Source organism: Haliaeetus albicilla, chromosome 4 (genome assembly GCF_947461875.1).
Source record: "Haliaeetus albicilla chromosome 4, bHalAlb1.1, whole genome shotgun sequence".
Taxonomy (NCBI): Eukaryota; Metazoa; Chordata; class Aves; order Accipitriformes; family Accipitridae; genus Haliaeetus; species Haliaeetus albicilla.
This window is the reverse complement of record NC_091486.1, coordinates 3,473,512-3,493,963: the sequence shown is the minus strand read 5'-3', so window position 1 is coordinate 3,493,963 and position 20,452 is coordinate 3,473,512. Positions and strand designations below refer to the sequence as shown.

The following is a 20,452-nucleotide window of genomic DNA, read 5'->3' as shown; positions in this document are numbered from 1 at the left end:
TTGTATGTTTAATTTTCTGCATGTGTTTATATACTGTTTTGTAGTAACATGAGTGTTTATACACCTACAATGGACAGTTCTGGTTTCAATAATAAGATCAATTCAGGTGATGGTCTGTATAATAATCTTTTTTTTGCCCATTTTTCTTTGCTGACATATCAATGATGGATTTTTTTAAATTTTATTTTAAATGATCTGTTATTAGTACAAGAAAGTATTGCTATCTCCATGAATATTTTTGTTGTTACTTCACAAACAATTGATTTTATCTCTTTTCTTATAAGCTGTTTTTTCATCCCATTCTTGGTATAAATAGTAATTTCTTTTGCCTGTGTTTTTTCCCCTCTCTACAAGCACGCCTTTCATATAATGATTGAGGTAAGATGCATTGATGTTTGTTCATGGTTATGGAACTTTCTGTGGACGTGTAAGAAGTTGTTTTCATATGAATTACATTTTTTTCAGTATTTTGGACAAGAAATTTGTAAGCATGCAAAGTTTAAAAATACAGATTTAGTCTGCTGTTGATAGTTTTGTTTCTTTTTTTTTTTAATTCACTACAGCTTCTCAGGCTTTTGAGTTAAATGTCTGCAGGGACTGATAATGAAATACACCAGGTGTAATCAGTTTGTGGTTCTTCAACTACAGACTAGCTGGTTTATGTCACTTCCACCCTAGTGCCGCGTTGTATGAGCAGTGGTAAGGGCTCTGCCAGTACAGCATTTGCTGGTGACCTGAGTTTTGGGCTGTGGGAGCAGTCCAGCCAGCAGGGACTGCCAGTCTCGCTCTGGTGGGTTGCCGTGGAAGTAAATGACATGTCCTGGCCACTTCTGTCCGGGCTTTGCGTACCTGTTGTCATCTCCCACCAGTAAACTGCTGGTAACTGTTTGAGGTGTGTGGTCTTCATCTTGTGATTCTGGGTGATGTGATGGTTTTTTGTGTCATTCAGGAGCTTGGAGAAATAGATTGCCTGAAGAAAAAAATTCTTTCACTATTAAGTCTCTACTTCGACTTTTTCACTGGCCAGAAGTTACTTTTACTTTTATTAAATTACTGATACTGCATGTGAAACTACAAGTAACTGAAAAGTGTTAATTCAGAAACTTGGTTATTATTGCTAGGTTTTTAAATTGAATATGGAAAAAGTCAAGGTTTGTGTTGTAACATGAATGCTCAATTTCCATTGTTTCTATAGGTCTCTAATTAATAGCTGAAATGTCTTGTAAATGTAATTTAGAAGAAAATATAATGGTGCTATTTAAATATTTTCCTGAATATCTTGCATCTGAAAAGAGTTATCAGAGTTCCTTCTATTTGTATTACTGTTTTGCTTCAAATGCTGTAATTTCAGTTAGGGAAGAAGAAGTATCCTGTCTACAAGGAAATACTTTGTTTATATTACTGTGGGGAATATGTCTGCAATGTATGGTAAAATAGAGGATTTTGTGGGATGAAGAAGAGAAAAATTGTCACTGTTTAAAAGAAATGTAGTTTGATACAAATCAGAGTCAATTGTAGAATAATTACAAAATTTAAGAATTCCGACTCCTTTTACTGTATTTGGATCCTAACTTTACAGATGATCTGGTTGAAAATGAGCCAGTCCCAAACTAGAAAAGGAGGAAACAACCAAGATCGTCACCAGACTCTTTCAATGAGAACTTTTCAACCATATTCACAATGTTACCTGTAGAATAAACGTAACCAAGGGGAAATACTGCCCCATTTAACAAAGAAAACTTGTGTGTGCTCTGGAAGTTTGAGAATTTGTTTATATTTTGGAGTCAGGAAGGATAAATGCGTCTATGTACAATCCCATTTGGATAATTGGCCTTTTTTTCCCTTTGTTGTACGTGATGAATCACCTGATTCAGTTGCCATATGAGAGACATGACTGGAGATAAACTCAAGTGCTGACAGACTGTGTTGGGGCAGGTCTTTAAACAATCTATTCAGTTGATCATATTTTTAATAGATTTGTAGTTCCATGTTTGTTAAGCTTCTCTTGGATCTTGAGAACCATTCTTGAAGACACTTAGGGAAACCTATTTCTGGAAGTTACCATTCTTCAATGAATATTTTTCCTTCTGTTCTTTTTCCGGTATGACTAATATGCACTACCTGACAGCTGACTGCAACTCCCAGCTATAAAAATCAGAACCAAAAAGCCCTGTTTGAGATTTAAAAACCTTACAGTGTACACCATAACGAGATGTCCATCGTTTTGAGATCACCATACAACCCAGACTTAGGGGTTTAATGATCAGTGGCTTTGAGCTATGGGAAGAGTAAAGCCTAGTTGTCTTGAGTACTATGCATCGTATGACCCAGCCAGTTCAAGTACTTTCTGCCAATGTAGCTGCTTCTGCTTTTTATCTGGCAGTAGATCATTGTGCAGCAGGAGTGTTCCTGCTGGCTCTGCTAATTGCCCCGGGGTTAGGACAGAGCGTGTCTTTGAGATGGTGGAGCACTTGGGATGAAGTTACATGGGCCAGTGGCTCGCGGCTCCCAAAAGAGTGCCCTGCTTCCCCTCTGCCTTGCAGTGCTTTTTGTGTTAACCGGGACCTTGTTGCAAACTGATTCAATTTGCTAAACTATCAGAAAACTAGCCTGATTTTTAAAATAAATAAATAAATAAAGGCTTTCTGGCAATCTCGTGTATTGCCTTGATTTGCTGTGTGGTCAAACAAGCACCAGAATCAGCCCGAGGGAAGGGACAGGGAAAGCTTGGGAATGGGAAACTGGGCCCTTATTTTTTGACAGCTGTGGCAAGCTGTTAGACTAATATATCCACATTATATCTTTACTCACATTATATCATCATCCTTGGCGCCACAGAGATGATTTTAAAAAGCCATACAAAAATAATTATGCCTGTGGCATGTTAAACATTTTTGCTTAGAAGTAGAGCAAGTTGAAAACATTGTCAAGAAATGGTTCTGTATAAAAATAGTACCTGCAGTTTTTAGAGTAAATGCCTGTTGTCTTTAACAAAGTTGTTTAGAAAAAAATAAGAAAAAAAACTGGAAAACTATTCTTTTTAGTTACGTTAACAGAAGGCAATTATACTTTCCAATTTAAGTCAGGATTTGTTTTGATTTGTGTGTGTGGGTGTGTTGCTTCTTCATAAGCACGCCGGAAGTTTTGACTTCATAGAAATGCTTCAACACGAAAGGGAAATGTGCAGGGAACCACAGGAGGTTGCTATATAAGGCAGTGGGAGAATATTTTGAAATGCCATGATTTTCTAGGAAATACGAAATTCAGGTATATGAAAAGTATTGTAGCCTAACGTGAAAGTAAGAAGCACCAGGTTTTGCTGGCCAGTTTTCACTAAGGAGTTACTGCTTTCTCTCATGTGATAGATGCTGTAATTTTTTTCATCAAATCTTTGAGAAGATTTTGCTTGACGGTTGAGGAAAAATTTACATAGCGTGCTTCAAAATACCAGCAGATTTTCTGGGTGGAGGGTATGGAAAGGAAGGGGAGTTAGTTCTTCTAGCTGCTAAAGCAAAGTGAGATTTGGATTTACTTCCCACAAATCATTCTCTTAATTTAGGCAAGTCGCCAGTTTCAAAACTTTAAAAAATTGTTGAATTAACTGATTGTAAATCCCCAGATGCTACACAGTGCTCAGGATTCTTAAAAATAACAGAGTTTTTTTACAAGTTAAAGTAGGCTTTTATGAGTGAATTTGGGCATCTTTTTTCTAGTTTCGTTTGTAACTAACTATTACAAATTGAGGACAGTGATTTCCCTTGTGCCTGGAATATTCATAAAGGGCTTTGGCATTGAATGAAAGGCAGCACAGGAGGGAAAACTTAACTCTTAAACTTCATTTTCTGTATTGTTGTTTGTCCAGTTTAAACCCAGCAATTTTGATTTAATAACTTTAAGCATCTGTCGCTGTCATATTTGCGAAAGGATTTCGTACTTCTTTGAGGATAGTATTATAATGTGTCTCTAATTCGAATAATTTTTTTTACAGTTATTAATTTGTGGAATTGGGTTAAAGTTTCTTTCAACTGCTATAAATCTGTCTCTCTATGATACTTGTTCTTTTCGAAGGATGTATTTGTTGCTTAATAAGAAATAAGGGAATGGTTATGTGTTCCTGCGCTTAAACTACTCAAAATTTGTGTTGGATACAGAAGCGCTTGTATCCATTCTCACAATAATAGTAAAGTATACTTAAACCCACACTTGTTCAGAAAATGTCTTTAACATGCACAAGACTTTTATGTTGCTAACCAAAGTGCTCAAATACTTAACTATTGAGTACTCTCATTTGTTTTGCAGAAGCAGCTACTCCAGTGTTTTTCATTCTTTCTCTTTAAAACAGCATTACAGCTGTGACTGGAAAAAAATGGAGAAGCCATGTTTTGGAGGGTTTTTTGAATAGTAGACTTCAGGGGTTTTTTCGTTGTATTCTGCAGCATGGATATAATTTAAGTGATACCTAATTTTCATTTGCATGTTTGTTTCTTTCGTATGTAATGTTGAGACTTGTGGTATAATTTTGTGGTCTCCGCAGACCTGCGTGGCAAGTAGCCGTTCACCCTCTTCCATCTGTGGTCTAGCAGCCTGCCCCCACGCTGTCACTGCTGGCATGGATTGACATTTGCCGTGCTCTGTAGTGATTTGGACTGAGGAACAAGTTGTGGTTTAAACAGATACGGGTCTGTGTGGAAGGAAGGTGGAGCTGTATCTCGTGGTGACAGTATTGGTAATTCTGCTTAGTGACCACTACAGAGCAGAACTTGACTTATTTTCCTGCAGAAAACAGGGATCAGACAGAAGAGATCTTGTTTCTCCGGTTCTGTGCGTAGGGCGATATTCTTTGATGCAGAGGCATATGTAAATGGGTCTGATGGATTTGTTCATGGTAGGGAAGAAGCTTACATAGGTACAAGCTAATCTAACGTGGTAGACTGGAGAGGAAAGGACAGCCCAGAAAGAAGCACATCTTTGGCAGTAAAGTTGAAAATCTGCTTGTTATGTTCAGATGATGTGGATGATACAGAATATGTAAGGGATATGTAAACTATAAAAAACAAGATACTCAATAAGCTGTCCCATTTTCTTCCCCAGAAAGGGAGATTGTTCAAATCTCTAGTAAGATTGGTGATTATATGGATAGCTGTATGGAAGCTCTATCAAACTTGCAATTGTACTTCCCAGCTTGTGCTTACTTGAAAAGGAATTGTTGGGCTGGCCCCTCAGTGAAGTACAAATACAGTAAGATACGACAAGATAAATTTAATTTAATTTAATCTTAAATTTAATTCCAGTTCTGTGTCTAGGCTACAGCCAAGTACTTGCATTTCAGTAACATATTGGCTCTCCACGTTAGCAAACGTTGGGAGCAGTAGAAGTGGATCAGTAGGTTGAAGCATCGGTGCTGTGGTTCCTCGCACCGCCATTCGTGCGGCTGGGGTGGCTGACTGTGGAGACGGTGATGTTTGGTTTCCTGTGCCAGATGTCTGCACGGTGCATGTGGTTCGGTGGTTTCTGAATGAAAAAAAAAAAAGTTAGGTACCGGAAGACCTTGTAGCGGCATGGCGTGCCTACGTACTGGTTTGCAACCTTACGTGCGCAGTAAGCAGTGGAGTTGTTGAAGTATCGGTGTGCTGGTACCAGCTCAGTGGCTTGTGAGAACTGAACCGGTACGTGGCGAGGGTGAGGGGGTTCACTTTGGCTCTGCACCGCTGCCCCCAACCACACTGCTGACGTAGGTGTCTTCTGCTTCCCGGCTGAGGGGATGCAGCGTCAGTCCCATGGAGATGGATGGACTTTGTGGCTGTGTAGAGTCAAGTCCCCAGGCTGTGGAACTAAACGATTAAACAGGTCACACCTGTGTCAAAAAAACCCCAATAAATATATCAAAGGTGCTGATTTTAGTTCTCTCTCTTAAAAAAAAAAAAAAGTAACAAGTAAAGCTTGATTATCTTTATTCCTTAATTTCTGCTGTGCTTTTACACCTGGTTAGACAGATTTATACTGTAACTGTTGTTACGCTGTCGCTTGCACATTAATTCTGAGCATGTTTTACAATCTCATTTCTTTCCTGCGGAGAAGGGTTGCTGTTTTGTTTCTGGTTTGTTTGGGGGAATTTGTTGCAAGGGGGGTTGGGTATGTGATACAAGTCTTTTGCAGTTTACAAAGTCTTTATTTCTAGTGCCGTCATCATAGATAGCACATATAATAGCGAAATTAATTAATGATTTTAACCTGATTTCAGGATCCTGGACCACCACCACCTTCACCGTTGATGGGTTTGAAGCCATTACAGTTACTAGAGATCAAAGCTAGAGGAAGATTTGGTTGTGTATGGAAAGCTCAACTGCTAAATGAGTATGTTGCGGTCAAAATATTCCCTATTCAGGTAAGCAGAAGTTCTTAGTGTCCTGTGTAGCTTGTAATATTGTAGTGTTAAACCAGCTTTTCTAGTCACAATAAGAGGCTTTTGTTTTAGAGAATTTTCAGTGTATACTGGAAATCTAGATAGAAATTTCTGGAGCTGAAAAATGTGCAGGTGGAGTTTTATTGAATTAAAATAAGTATTTTAATGCAGCAAACATGTTTTTGAAACATAAACTCTGTGAAATTTATATGTTTCTAGTCATAAAAATACGTATTCGGTGTGAATAGTTTTAAGCAGCTCTGACACGTCTCGATCAAGATATTTCAAATTAAATTGTACTTAGAAGATATGTCCTGAAATGCAAACCTATAAGGCGATTGTTCCAATTAAACATGCCTCAATTAAGTGAAATAGTATTTATTTCCCAGCAAGTACTCTCTGAAAGCCACGTTTTAGAATAGATTGTGCTCATAATTTTAAGATCTAGTCTAGTTAAAGAATACAAAGTGATTATACACAATAATACTGGATAGATTTTACATTAATTAAAAACACCCACTGCTACTTGAGGTGAAGAAATGTGCTTGTGCGTTCTGCTGATGAACCAAGTGGTGACTTGCTGAATAAATACATTTGCAGGTTCTTATTCTTCTAGGAGAAATAGCATGTATTTATGCTGGTTTCAGCCATCAGCACAACTTAAATTAAATCTGACACTCTGTTCATTATTTTTAATTCACAAAAACCTATTTCTGATTCTTTATGGGGTTCTTGTAGATTCCGGAAATACAAAAATTGAACCATGCTTTTAAGACTAAAGCAATTGTAATGATTTGCATTATGTAGACTCCAATCCTAATCTACAGCCTTCTGGGTTTCCGTGGTTTGTATCTGTGATAGTTGAGGTTGTTTTCAACAGTTGATGTTTGTTTACAACACATTTAAGTTTCTCAGACAATTTTCCAGTATATGTGAATATAGTGAAATAATATATGTGAAGAAAGACAGTTTTTCATATTTTTGTGTATGTTAGGTCAGTAGTTTGTAGCACAAATATTGGTATTAGTCTAAACATTTGTAATTTTTAAATAATGAGCCTCAATGTTAATAGCATACACTATGCTTTCTTTCCTTTAGGTAGTAAATCCTGTTTTGGAAAAAAAAAAAAAAAGGTTTTAGAAATTTTGACAGATCATTTACAGATGCATGGTGGTTTGTAGGAGGAAACTTCTCTCGGGGAAAGTACCTCTTATTCTCATTATTATGGTATTAACTTGGTTTGATGTGTTCTTCTGTTTAAAGGACAAACAGTCATGGCAGAATGAATATGAAATTTACAGTTTACCTGGAATGAAGCATGACAATATCTTGCAGTTCATTGGTGCAGAGAAACGAGGCACTAGCATTGATGTCGATCTCTGGTTAATTACAGCATTTCATGAAAAGGTATGTTTAGTTCTCAATGTAGTTTCTTTTTTTTATGGTTATGACAGAGGAAGAACAGCCTTAGAAATTTGTCACAAATGTGAACTTGAGACAGTTAAGAAATAAAATTCAAAATAGTTTTTGCTTAATCTTAGCTTGTCTCTTTTCATTGGATATGAATTTATTTAAATTTATTTTCAGCCAGCTGAGAAAGTTGTCATCAGTCTTTACTTAATGGAGGACTTGTTTTAGAAAACAAACAAAAATACATTCTACTTGTTTGCTTTTTAGAATATGTATTTTTGAATATCCCCCCATTTAAACCTGCCTAAATTAAACAAACTCCATCTTGCAGAGATGGTGGTGTTTTATTTTTGTTTTACTTTTGTTAGTTGATTTGAGTCTATAAGAATGAAGTCATACATATCACTTGTATTGTGATAACCACAATAAGAAACATAAATATATGTAATTAAGCATATGTTCACTGTTCTGTTTTATCCACTTAGATTTTTTTTTTTTTTTTTTTTAATGCATGTAACTGTCACAGAGATGTAAGTACAAAGAGGGGGGGAAAAAAACTCCCAAACCAAACAACAACCCAAACTTAAATTTAGCACTGGCACAGGCAAAGAGGTATTAGGAACATGTTACCTGTAGCAGATTTGAGAAAATATAAATCTGTATAATATGGACATGCTAATGCATTAAGATTAGGTCATAGATCATATTTCTAGTATTGAAAGTTACATTCTTTATTCTGGCATTTTTGTCCCACTTACGCCTCTGCTTTAATAATTTAGAAGACTAAAACTATCCAGTTATTTGAAATTTTTGACAGATCTTCACGATCAAGTAGATAATATCAAACTAATTTGCCTTTCTGAAAGGTTATTGCCATTTTTTTTGTTTGTTTCTTTTGTCTAAGAGTTTTAAAAATCTTGTTACTGTTGGAAAGATGGCATCTGAGATGACTCTGGAAAATATGAATTTTCTATTTAATTTTTAAAGTGTAGCCTCTACACTTTGACAGCTCTTTGTTCATTTTTCCCTTTGTATTGGCTTTTCACACTGCAACATGTGACACTGACATCTCACAAACTGGATAATATGTAAATCCATGAAAATGTGTGTATAGAGTGGGCTATAGAAGTGAGTTTGAAGAGCTTTATGTTGAATGATTTTTACTTTATCTTGTTACATTTACTCAGAGTGTGTATTTCACTCTGAAACTATGTTGTGAAACTGGAGTTTGCGGTTGTTGGTCCATAAGAAAAGACAGACACTCCATTAAAGGTCCTACAGAATGGTCATACAGAGTTTGGCAAGATTCTTGAAGGTGAATCTAACTTGTAATTTCCTGTGCCTGGAACATTATAAATCACGCTTGTAAGAGCAGGGTTGTCTTTATAAGGAATTTAAATATCTTAAGTCTGGCTCTCGTTTCTGACACTGACAGTTAAGCGCAGTTCATTGTCACGTGTGCCACTGAACTTGTTCATTGCGCTTTTTGCTTGTTGAGGTGATGCGTAGATGCATCTTGATTCTATTCAAGGACTAGAGATGATGCAAAGGGTAATTTTTGTTGTTTAAACTAGCAGTTGTTTGTGTATGTGTGTGTAATTACCTGGTCTATCGAAAACAGAGAAAGGCAGACAGGCATATTGTGTTCTTTAATGATGGAGGCCATCTAGAAGTTTTCTTTATGATCAGGTGAGAATGAAATTGATCTTGTAATTGGTTTTCTTTTTTGCTGTGCAGGGTTCATTAACAGACTTTCTCAAGGCTAACGTGGTTTCTTGGAATGAGCTATGTCACATCGCTCAAACTATGGCTAGAGGCTTGGCTTATCTTCACGAGGATATACCAGGGCTAAAAGATGGACATAAACCTGCCATCTCACATAGGTATAGTATATTTAAAATATTTTCAGGTGACTGTTAGTATTTAACTTTGAGCTAAAGGATATGAAACGTGGATAAATAGGAAGTATTCAAATACTTACTCTATGTCTTCCTTCCAGAATTATCGAGAGCCTCGTAAGAAAAATCTGCTCAGCCTAAGCAAAAATCTAGCTAATGCTTTATAGAACTTGGTGTGGTGATTGTGATTAATGTCATAAATTATTAGGTTTTATACAGTTAATTATTTAAGTACTCACAGCAGTATATGAAATAATTGGCATTATAGCTATTTGAAACAACTTAAACATGTATGCATATAACTTTAAGTAATATTGAATGCCCTCAGACAGAAACATTTACTGTAAGTGGCGTTATGCCTATTGTTGAGTGTAATTGCTGTTTTGTTTTGTTTTTTTTAAATGAGCTAAGTATAGAAAGCTATTAATAGAAGTAGGGAGCTGAAATGATAGTGGAAACCAAAATAAAAGGCATATAGAGAAGTACAGATTCTGCAGAATTTGGAATTTCATGAGCAAAACTGCTTGACTGATGGTAAAATGGGGGAGGGGGAGAGGTACACACAGGACAGATGGGAGTCCTTGGATCGAGTCCATTATCTTTTGTTTCTGCAGGAAATCATGTATCTCCTTGTTAGAAACAATCAAGATTCATTTTTCAACGTGTTTTGTTTCCTATTATTTTAACAAACAAAATGTAGTTGTAATTGAAGTATGTAGTAACTGCATATTTATTCTGTTCTGTAACATAGATACTTATAAATCTGTATGTATTTTAAAACTAAGCATAGAATGACAGTTCTACTTGCTGTCTCATCTATTTCTATAAGAATAAAGGTCTGCAAGTGTACTTTTAGGTTTCATTATGATTCTTTTGTTGTTTAAATGGACTGCTGCTTTATAATTTTCTTGCCTTTCATATTATAATGTTCTTTTTTTTTTTATTATATTACTTTTTCCTTAGAACTGTATATGGTATTTCATGTTCTAGATCTCTTAATTTTTTTCCTTAACTTGAAAGGGACATCAAAAGCAAGAATGTGCTGCTGAAAAATAATCTCACAGCTTGTATTGCTGATTTCGGTCTAGCTTTAAAGTTTGAGGCTGGAAAGTCTGCAGGGGATACACATGGACAGGTAAATACTGATCTATTTACATAAATGATACAACTGTTAACTGCATGTGAATGGAAGTCAATAGTTTAGGCATTCAAGGAGTGTGGCAATTTCTTCTCACAGGCTAAAAATTAAAGAATTCTTTAGATTACAGATCATAGCCTCCCCCCATCTCATTATATGGCCTCTCTCCCCCCCTTATTTTCATTCTTACTAGAGGATTTGGACATGAAAGAGTGGGTTTGCCATATTTTATTAATTGTTCTGAGGTACTGTTCAGAAATGGAGGAATGATGCTGGCAGCCAGTTTCTACCTTTCTGACCTAGCAACAGTCACTTTCCTGAAATGACAACAGTACTAATCAAGCACTTGTCATGCAACAGGGAACTGTTTTAGTACCATGTACTTTTAAAATAACAAGTTTGAGCTTAGAGCATTACAGTTTCTGGAAAACTAAATATATTTAATTTTAGGCAGAACTTCACAGTTTATGGTTGAGCAACAAAAATAAAATCCTTACAATAAGATTATAAAACCTCAGTAACACTGCTTAAGAGAAACATAGCTATTCCTGTGAAGGTTTAAATAGCGGAGTAGATCTTATTTGGACACCATATAAGTTCTGATATATTTGGATGATATAATTTCATCATTGACTGTGGTCAAAATAATGGCTATCCCCAAAGTGTTCATTTAATAGACAGTTTTGTGCAAGTGATTTCATTTAACTTTCCTGGTATAAATTGCACTTTGGTAGCTAGTCTTCCTTTGGTATTTTTATTACTGCTCCTGTCATGGGGAGAAACATAAGCATGTTTCACACCCTTATGATGTGAAGAAATAAGAAGAGTAGCCTTACTGTAATCTGGAAGAGAACCGTAGAATCATAGAATAGTTTGGGTTGGAAGGGACCTTTTGAAGGTCATCTAGTCCAGCCCCCCTGCAATGAGCACGGACATCTTCAACTAGATAAAATAAAGAATGACGGTGATTTGTTATGCAAATGTCTTACTTTAAAATATATTCAGATTTTCCTGCTTGGTAAGTATCCTTTATAGGGCCCAGTCTATACGATTGTTTCTAATTCCTCTTCCCTATTATTGGATATAAGAATACAAGAAACTTCCAAGATATAGTCCTAAGCAAGGATAACCATGGCTATTCTTAATCTTTGACAAAAAATAGTACTGGTCTACAGTATTGTTATGATTGGCACCAGCTAGAGCGGTAGTTGTGGTCATGTTGATTCTTAGTGTACAAATTGTATGCTTTCCTGTCTTTCAAGGTTGGTACACGAAGGTATATGGCTCCTGAGGTACTAGAAGGTGCTATAAACTTCCAAAGGGATGCGTTTTTGAGAATAGATATGTATGCCATGGGATTAGTCCTCTGGGAATTGGCATCACGCTGTACTGCCTCGGATGGTAAGCATATAACATATTTGATCTATGGAAATATTTAATGTAATTTGTGAGAAGTGTATTTAAAGCAAGAAATTGGAAGGTAGATTACATGTATGTAAGAAAATTTAAAAAGGGTGGTAGTCTTGTGGGGAAATGAATGAAACACCAGCATCATGTAGTCACTTTATAATTTAGTCTCTTCAGTATTTGGCATCCCAGGTAAGAATTTTCTGATACACAGACACCTGTTGCGTTTCTTCTGCTGGTCATGGTAAGGAAGAGAGAGAATTTCTCTGGAACTCCTAACCTAATACGTTTGATTTATTCTGAGTTCAGCCCGACAGTCTCGGTGCCAACCAATTTATCTTAAAGTACTGCTTCTTTTCATAAACAAAAGCTCAGGTTAGATTAACCTTGATAACAAAGAAATCCCACCAACACCTGCTGAGAAATGGATGTCTCCTGCTGTACACCCAGGCATCTGGACAATGACCTGTCTTTTAGTGCTGCCTGTGGAAGATCTGCGTAGACGCTTATTAGTGTCGGAGATCTGTTCCCAATATAGTAAAGGAATACAAGGCTAAAAGACATGAAGCATTTTCATAGGTATTTTATTACAAAGAGCACTGATGCAGTTAATGATTTTCTAACTGCTCAAAAGCATATGCAGGATACCGCCTTGGCCCTTCCTGAATCGTGGTGAGCTGCTCTTCAGTGCACCAGGAAGTCCGTTGTCTGCCATGAGATGTAGAAAAGTCTCCGTTTCTGGTTTAACCACAGGTGCCAGAGCGAGACTGTGCCATGGAAGTTCAGTGCCTCCCTACCCGCTCTTTGTGGCCGCTAATGTAACATTAGTTCAGCTCATATAGATGTCAGAACTTCTAATTAATTGTTAATAGCTTGGAGATTGAAAATACAGTAACGTCTGAGAAATCTGCAGCTGATACTTTGTTAGCTATGGGTCCCTCACAGTGGCTTTTCTCATGAAGCAGACTGTTGGATCCAATTTTTAAGAAAAGATGTACGATACCCTGTTTCAAGTATGAATAGTATTCTTTAAATTTGGTAAATAGAGATTTTTTTTTTTTGGGTGCCTAGAATAAGCCCGCATTAATCAAAACCAAGTCAAAAGACAAGGGTCAAAGATGTTTGGTGGAAAAGTTGCATTTTTAGGGCAGTCTGCATTTTTAGGGCAGTCCTTAAAGCAGTTAAATTCAACCAAGTAAATACGATGGTCTCACTTGGGCTGGTGATGCTGTTTGTCATAAAGCTCTCCTACGAGAGCCCAGTGCAGCTGACAGGTACCCGTATAAAAAGCCCGGGTGTATTGGAGATCTCAGTAGATCAGCGCGTGGCCACACGGCGCTCTTCTGCTCCGAGCAGTGCTTTTCTGCTTCAGAGGTTACTCGCCGAGTAGAAGCCGCTAGGGAGACTTTACCCTTTTAAAAATGTTAAGCTGTTTACTAACAGGATCGACAGAATCTTGCACAAGTCTCTGAGGCAGCCCCACATGCTGTATTGATTTTTCATGCCTCGGTGTACTGTAAAACATACGTACCTAAATCTTACTAGAAGTGTGTCGTAGGTCTCTCTGGCATGTGTGGTTATTATTCCAGAAAGTAAAGGAGACATCAGTGAAGGGAAGGAGCCTTTCTGAATCACAGCTTTGTGAAGCTCTGCAGTCAGGGCTGCTGTTTTTCTCTCTGCAAATGTTTGGTGGGGTTTTGGGGTTGGTTTGGGTTTTTTTGGTTGTTTTTCTTCCAGAAGGTAACTGGTATGTTTCGCTAAGTCTCATCAGCCTCGTCCGCACCACGCTGTTCTGTTCTTCTGTCATCCCCTTCCTCCTTTTTTCAGACTTTTGATCTGAGAGCACAAAACATCTGTTACAATAACATATCATTATATAATTGATAGTTCAGCATATAAAGCTTGTCCTTCTGATTCTGTTAAGGACGTATATCATGCTTAGCCTTTAACATAAGTGCTTTTGTCCTGGGCTGGGTGGACCGGAGGAAGAAACACATGGCAGGCTCGTCTCTTGTAGCGTATGCGGTATTAAAAACATTCACGGCTGGCTATCAGGCGCCTGCTTGGTAATCAGATACCGAGAGAGCCGGCAAACTTGGGAGGAGGAGGAGGATTTCTCTCACCAAAGCCACGATTTGTTGGAGGCGGCGGGGGAGAAGCTGTGGATCCGAGAGCCTCCCTCCGCCCTTGTGTCTCGAAGCTTTCAGAGGCAAAGGGAGCTGGGCCGGGAGCTGCGCCTGGCTGCCAGGCGCGGGAGAGCAAAGGCTTGCGGCTCCGCAAAATGCCACTGCTGCCTCGTTAAAATCTGAGTCACTGCTTGCTGCTAGCCTGTCACAGGATGGGCTTTTAATGGCAACAGAAAGTAAACTGCTCCCTAAGATTCTGATTGCAGACTACATTCCTAAGATACCAGCCTTATTCCCCACCCCCCCCTTTTTTAAAGCAAAATCAGTGGTTTAACCTTTTTTTTTTTTTTAATCTCTAGGCCCAGTAGATGAGTACATGTTGCCATTTGAAGAAGAAATTGGCCAGCATCCCTCCCTTGAAGACATGCAGGAAGTCGTAGTTCATAAAAAGAAGAGGCCCGTTTTAAGAGAGTGTTGGCAAAAACATTCTGTAAGTAGTTATGCAACCTAGTTCTTCAAAGTTCTGTCACGATTTGAATTTCAAATTTTGTTAATCCTGTGTTGTGTTCATAATACTGTCTTTTAGGGAGAATTTAATAATTCTAGTAAGAATTAAATGGACTGTGAACTACTGTGTTCTTAATCTTAAAATACTCTGTCTCGAGTGATTTGAAAGTGAGCAATTTTTTTTTTCACTTTTTTGGTGGAAGAAGAGATTCTTGAGAGTTACTTTTGAATGCATGTTAAAAATATATTTAAGAAACAATAGTCTTCATTTACTCCAGGAATGCTACAAACTGAACACAGCAACATAGGGGTAAGCGTGTCGTATGAGAAATTTCTGGGATCAGTTCAGGAGGAATAGCAGCACGCTTTCCTGATCTGGTTTATGGCTACAGACTTGCAGTCACGCCACTGCTTACTGCTAGCATGGGTTTTGTTTGGGGTTTGGGGTTTTTTTTGTTTGTTGTTTTTTTTAAAAAATGGGTTGTTAGAAACAATAGATGACACTGTCTGTCTGCAAGAAAACCGAGTGTGTGTCACCATCTGCTCCTTGTAGTTAGCGTATTGTTGTATTAGCCCAGTGTTACTTTGGAGAGAAGTTAACTGCTGTCAGATAGAAATCCCTTTTTGTGCTGTTTGATGTTTCACTGAAGTTTAATTTGATCGCTGAAGAACTTAACCTCTTCTAGCATGAGATCTTTTAAAATACCACGATGACTCGACTTTACCAGCAGACTACAACATAGTACAGTGAAAAGGGTTTGCTCGCTGTTGTTAATCAAATAGGATGTAAGGCCCCGTATGACACGCTAGGCTTCAAAACAAATACGGCATAGCTTCCTGTTTGCCAGAAGGGTTAAAATCTGGCAGGTGTACCTTAAAATGCAATTTTCTATTAGACTTGGTAGGTGACCCCGCCTTGGCAAAACTTGCTGCTGACTGTGTATGCTGCTGTTTCTTCCTTCGCTTTGTTTGCTCGCAGGGAATGGCGATGCTTTGTGAAACGATAGAGGAGTGCTGGGATCACGACGCAGAAGCCAGGTTGTCAGCGGGTTGCGTAGAAGAGCGGATTATTCAGATGCAAAAACTAACTAACATTATAACAACAGAGGACATCGTGACGGTGGTCACGATGGTGACAAATGTTGACTTTCCTCCCAAAGAATCCAGTCTATGATAGTTGCACTGGTCACGTGACTGACCACCAGGACTCTTCACTGGAGCTGCTAAAGCTAAGGGGACTGCTTACGTCATTACTGTTTTCTGTGTGAAAAGAATGGTAAGTCTCTCTGGAACATCATCAAGAGGTGTTTTTCCTTTATTTCCCCCTTCCTCCTCTGGAACGCGGATCCACGAGACTTTTTGCATTCCCTCCTTACACCTGAAGGACGTGGGACTGAGAAAGGGTAACGTGCTGTTAAGGAACTTAAATGAAGAATATGGACCTGTACTGGCTAATCAAGCGTTTTAAAAACTGACATCAGATTTCTTAATACCTGTCAGAAGAGACTAATTCCTTAAATGAACTACTGTTATTTTTTTTAAATCAAACATTTCATTTCAGATTTAAAAAAAGGGTAACTTGTTTTTATTGCATTTGCTGTTGTTTATAAAAATGACTATTGTAATGCCAATATGACACAGCTTGTGAATGTTTAGTGTGCTGCTGTTCAGTGTACATAAACAAAAGTAATCGAGTGGGATATAGCAAAGAGGCTTCCAAGTATTACTTAACCTCCCTCAACAAGGTATACCTCAGTTCCACCTCTGCTAAATTATGAGATTGACAACACTAACAAAATTTGAATAATAAATTGATCCATGTTTTGTAAATGATGTATTTCAAATTCACTGTGTTATTTAAAAAAGGGTAAGCTATGCTTCATGCCAACAGTAAATGGCCATTCCTAAAGCAGTGTTTTTAGCCTTTTCTTGTACTAGCTTGTTGTGTATAAAGAAAAAAAAGTGCTGTTTATTGAAACAAAATTTCCCTTCCTCTTTTAGTTTAAAGCTTTTCTCTTTCCTCCATTTCCCAGAATCTCTCATACATTTATTTAACGGAATACTATTTAGGTTTGCTGTGTCTGAGGAATATTTGAAAACTTAAGCATGACTTTTTGTAATTTTCTGTGAGCTATGACACTGGAAAGCTCTGAATTCTTGTTCTTTTTTTTAAAAAGTCTTTTTCCTATTTATGTTTGTGAAAAGGTCTGCCTAGCGTGTGTTCTGTTTCACTAAACAGTATGCAGTGGGTTCTGTATCACTGTTTCAGGATCACCTCAGGAAGCTCAGTTACCCCGAATTCCTTACTCTCTGCTTTGAGATTTGCAACTTCACTCTACGTAAAGCTTGGTGCCATCTTATCGGAGTACTACGTAATGTCCGTGATACATAGGTTTATCCTAGAATCATACGAAAAATTCTAGCCACAGATTTCAGATTATAAATGCTTACAAATTTCAGGGATAATTCAGTTACGCTTACGACTTAAAATACGCAATGACTATTTAGAGGTAACGAATACCAATGTCCATAGTACAGACTGACAAAAAAATGAGGAAAACCATTGAACTTGCTTTCACAACTCCAACATTCTTTTTGAGTTTAGGAAGTCATGCCTTATATTCCAAGTGACTGGTCAATAGGTGCCAAAGTGCTTCACAGAAGTACTGTTTCACTGCATTTATTTGATCCTTTACACAAACTTCCAAGTAAAATAAATTTTATAAACCTCTAGAGTACAGAACCGACACTAGCTAGTAGTACGCTGCGTATTCTGTCGTTTTGTTTTTACACCGTGCATTCAGCGTCTTTCGAAAGAAGCTTTTAGTGTTGCAGTTAGGAGCTGACTCTGAACGTTATCTTAAAAATCGATCTGTACAGCCATGAGCTACTCCGGGTTTTACCCGTACAGGAACTTCACCTCTGGGAACAATAGGAGGCATTTCGGCTAAACAAGACCTAGGTCAGCGTGCTCTTGGCAGGGAGGGGAAGGAAGGCGCAGCGGCGCAGCGACCACCCAGGGCTGGCTGTTCGTTCGTCACCTGCTGCGTGCCTAAGGGTCCAGGTAGCCAGAAGAACCCCGCTCTAATGCGTCGTCATGGGGTGCAGCGCGGTGGCATTCAGGTTGGCTGTAAAAAGAAAGAAATCTGGGTTGTGGCCACTTCTTTGGTTGACGCTTGCATTTTTCCTTCCGTTTTTGATCCAGGGACGGGGCTTTAGGCACACAGCAGGACATGAACATAGCCGCCGAGTTCTGAACAAGTAAGAATCGATTTGTACTTTACTGAAGACCTCTGGGCTCCCAATGAGTTTTAACCCCTTTCCTAGCAAAAATGGAGTAAACACAGATGTTTTCATAATCTGTTACTCAAGCTCTGATGCAGAATTGGTCGTAAGGCGCGCATCACCTGCGTCTTGTCCTTTAAACTTCATCTGCTGCGGGTTCTTGCGGGTCGCTCACAGGTGTCATGTTGCGGATGGCGCAGGGGCACTGGCTAAGCCTCGCATCAGGAAATCTGAGATAACTTATCTTCATGTTTTAAAACTGCCTTTGGATGTCCTTGATTGTTTAAATATTGGACTACTCTGAGTTTCCTGATTTTTAACAGCGTAATTTAGTGTCACTGTGAAAAGGATGTTCATAGTATAAAATGCTTTTTAATTGGTAAAAGTAACATCCCCTGAGCTGTTCTGATACAACTGTTCTCGCAGGGCATTTTGATGTGTATTTTTGTTTTGCTTCTAGAGCATTAAACGCGCAAGTTGAGCAGATGCCTGAGCCGGCAGCACTTTGCAAGTGTAAGAATTCGGTAAGATCAGTGCTAGGGGAAATGTTTTGGCATTATTTACCAGCAGGCAGGGAGCGTTGTCCCTCTACATCCTGTAGCAATGCGGTGCGCAGGCATGGGCTCCAGGGGCTCGGGAACAGCCTCTCCCTCCCTCTTCACTTTCGGTGAAGTCGTCTGAAAAGATGACAGCAGATCGGCCGGGGGACTGGAAAACAGGCTCGCTCTCGGCCTGGCCAGAGGTTTACCCCCTGCCTTATGTTTTTATGTCGTGTTAGAGGGTGAGAAGTTTCTGTATCGCGTCCTGTGCAACTTCGTGCTTGCAACCGCATGCACTGTAGTGTTCCTGAGTGGAGATGGTGCCTCGGAGTTGTTGAACTAGGGCTGTCAGTGGCGGGGGGGAGGGGGGAGTTAGAAACTACCCCAGAGGAGTGAAACCCACCACTTGGTACCTTCTGGGTGAGATTTTAAAAAGTCAGTGTAGTTTTCAAATACCAACTTTCGGTGTGCTAACTGAATTGTAACCAGGCAGTAATAAGACTTTTCCTGTTCCTATTAGCATTCGACAGAATAAATAGGGTTACTGGTTTGTTCTTTTTCCAGCCTTTTTTTTTTTAACCTTTTTTAATACGTTTACTTTTATTAGGAACACTTGGTACAAAATGCAGAAAGCTGCAATGTATGTTCATGGGCAAAATGATTCAAGTAGCATCCTTGATGGAACATCATTTACCTCAGATACTCAACCAGCAGTACTTTTTTTTTTAATTTTATTTTATTTTTTTAATGCTGTTTCAGTCCATATACTATTCGTTACCTCTCAAGATTTTGGTAAGCAATTATTTTAACTTTACTCTTTGTATTTGTCAGTGTTTTGGGCACAGGTTGTTGTACTACTGTCAGAGGGTACTTGCTGTTTTTCTGCAAGTACTAGAAACAAACCAACCCCCCCTCGCCCTCAAAGTGATTGTTAAATATTGTACAAATAAAAATGTATACTCTTTCTCCCCCATTCCCCCCAAAAGTTAAAATAAAAAATGTGACTACTACAACTTGCATATATGCCTTTTTTTGCACTGTAATGCTGTGGGTGAGGAGATGTGTGGCTGTTCCTGCAGATGCAGCGAGTCTCAAGCTGCAGGGTAAGTTTTGTGGCCGAAAAAACCCCAAAAGAACAGAGACAGTGCAGTCTAAATGCGGTGGGGAAGCAAAGGCAGAATCTGCGTCACCTCCAGCATTTCTGATGGAGAACTCTCCTTTCCCTGTCACCCTCCCCTCCTTTTTAACCAGCAGGGCCCTGAGGAGGGTTTCGGAGGTGAGCACCCAGGTGGACTCCCTGACACAGAGTGCTCCTGGGAGGACACCAGTTCAGCGAACAGCTCCAGTGACCTCACAGTTGTTCTGCGCGCTGCAACCCCTATTCCCACTGCAGTCTGTGCCATGGTGCTAAAAAAAACTGGTGTAATGGGCCCCAGCGGTGTGCAGAGCCTGATGCCAAAATATTGCAACAACTTTTTCATTTACAGTTTGCAAGTGTTCCATTCTAATAGCATCATGCAGGTTATCTAAGCCATTGCTGACAGGACCTCGATCATAAAGTTAGCACAGTCCTGTTACTGATTTTGCTGCTTTTCATAGCACTGCTCTGCTCTTCAAGGTGTGCAGGTGCCTAGAAAATATCTTTATGAAGCAGTGAAGAGCAAAATCAATAGCCCTTTGACTGAAAAGAAGGGTTTTGCATGAACCCAGAAGGAAGAGGTCCCAAGCATGAACAAACA

The 20,452-nt window shown here is 38.7% G+C and overlaps 1 protein-coding gene across 2 annotated transcripts in view; it reads left to right on the top strand.

Moving 5' to 3' along the window:
- Positions 1-19,726, top strand: part of ACVR2A (activin A receptor type 2A) — a 69,713-nt gene extending 49,987 nt beyond the window's left edge. Inside the window, exons 5-12 of one of the 2 annotated variants that reach the window (XM_069780736.1) lie at positions 355-378; positions 6,242-6,385; positions 7,667-7,810; positions 9,551-9,696; positions 10,732-10,846; positions 12,112-12,250; positions 14,742-14,872; positions 15,869-19,726. In XM_069780736.1, the coding sequence (XP_069636837.1) occupies positions 355-378; positions 6,242-6,385; positions 7,667-7,810; positions 9,551-9,696; positions 10,732-10,846; positions 12,112-12,250; positions 14,742-14,872; positions 15,869-16,063 (1,038 nt within the window). In that variant the 3' untranslated portion in view covers positions 16,064-19,726. The remainder of the gene's footprint in view (positions 1-354; positions 379-6,241; positions 6,386-7,666; positions 7,811-9,550; positions 9,697-10,731; positions 10,847-12,111; positions 12,251-14,741; positions 14,873-15,868) is intronic. The other variant, XM_009916000.2, reaches the window with a different exon arrangement.
- The last annotated feature ends 726 nt before the right edge of the window (positions 19,727-20,452 follow it).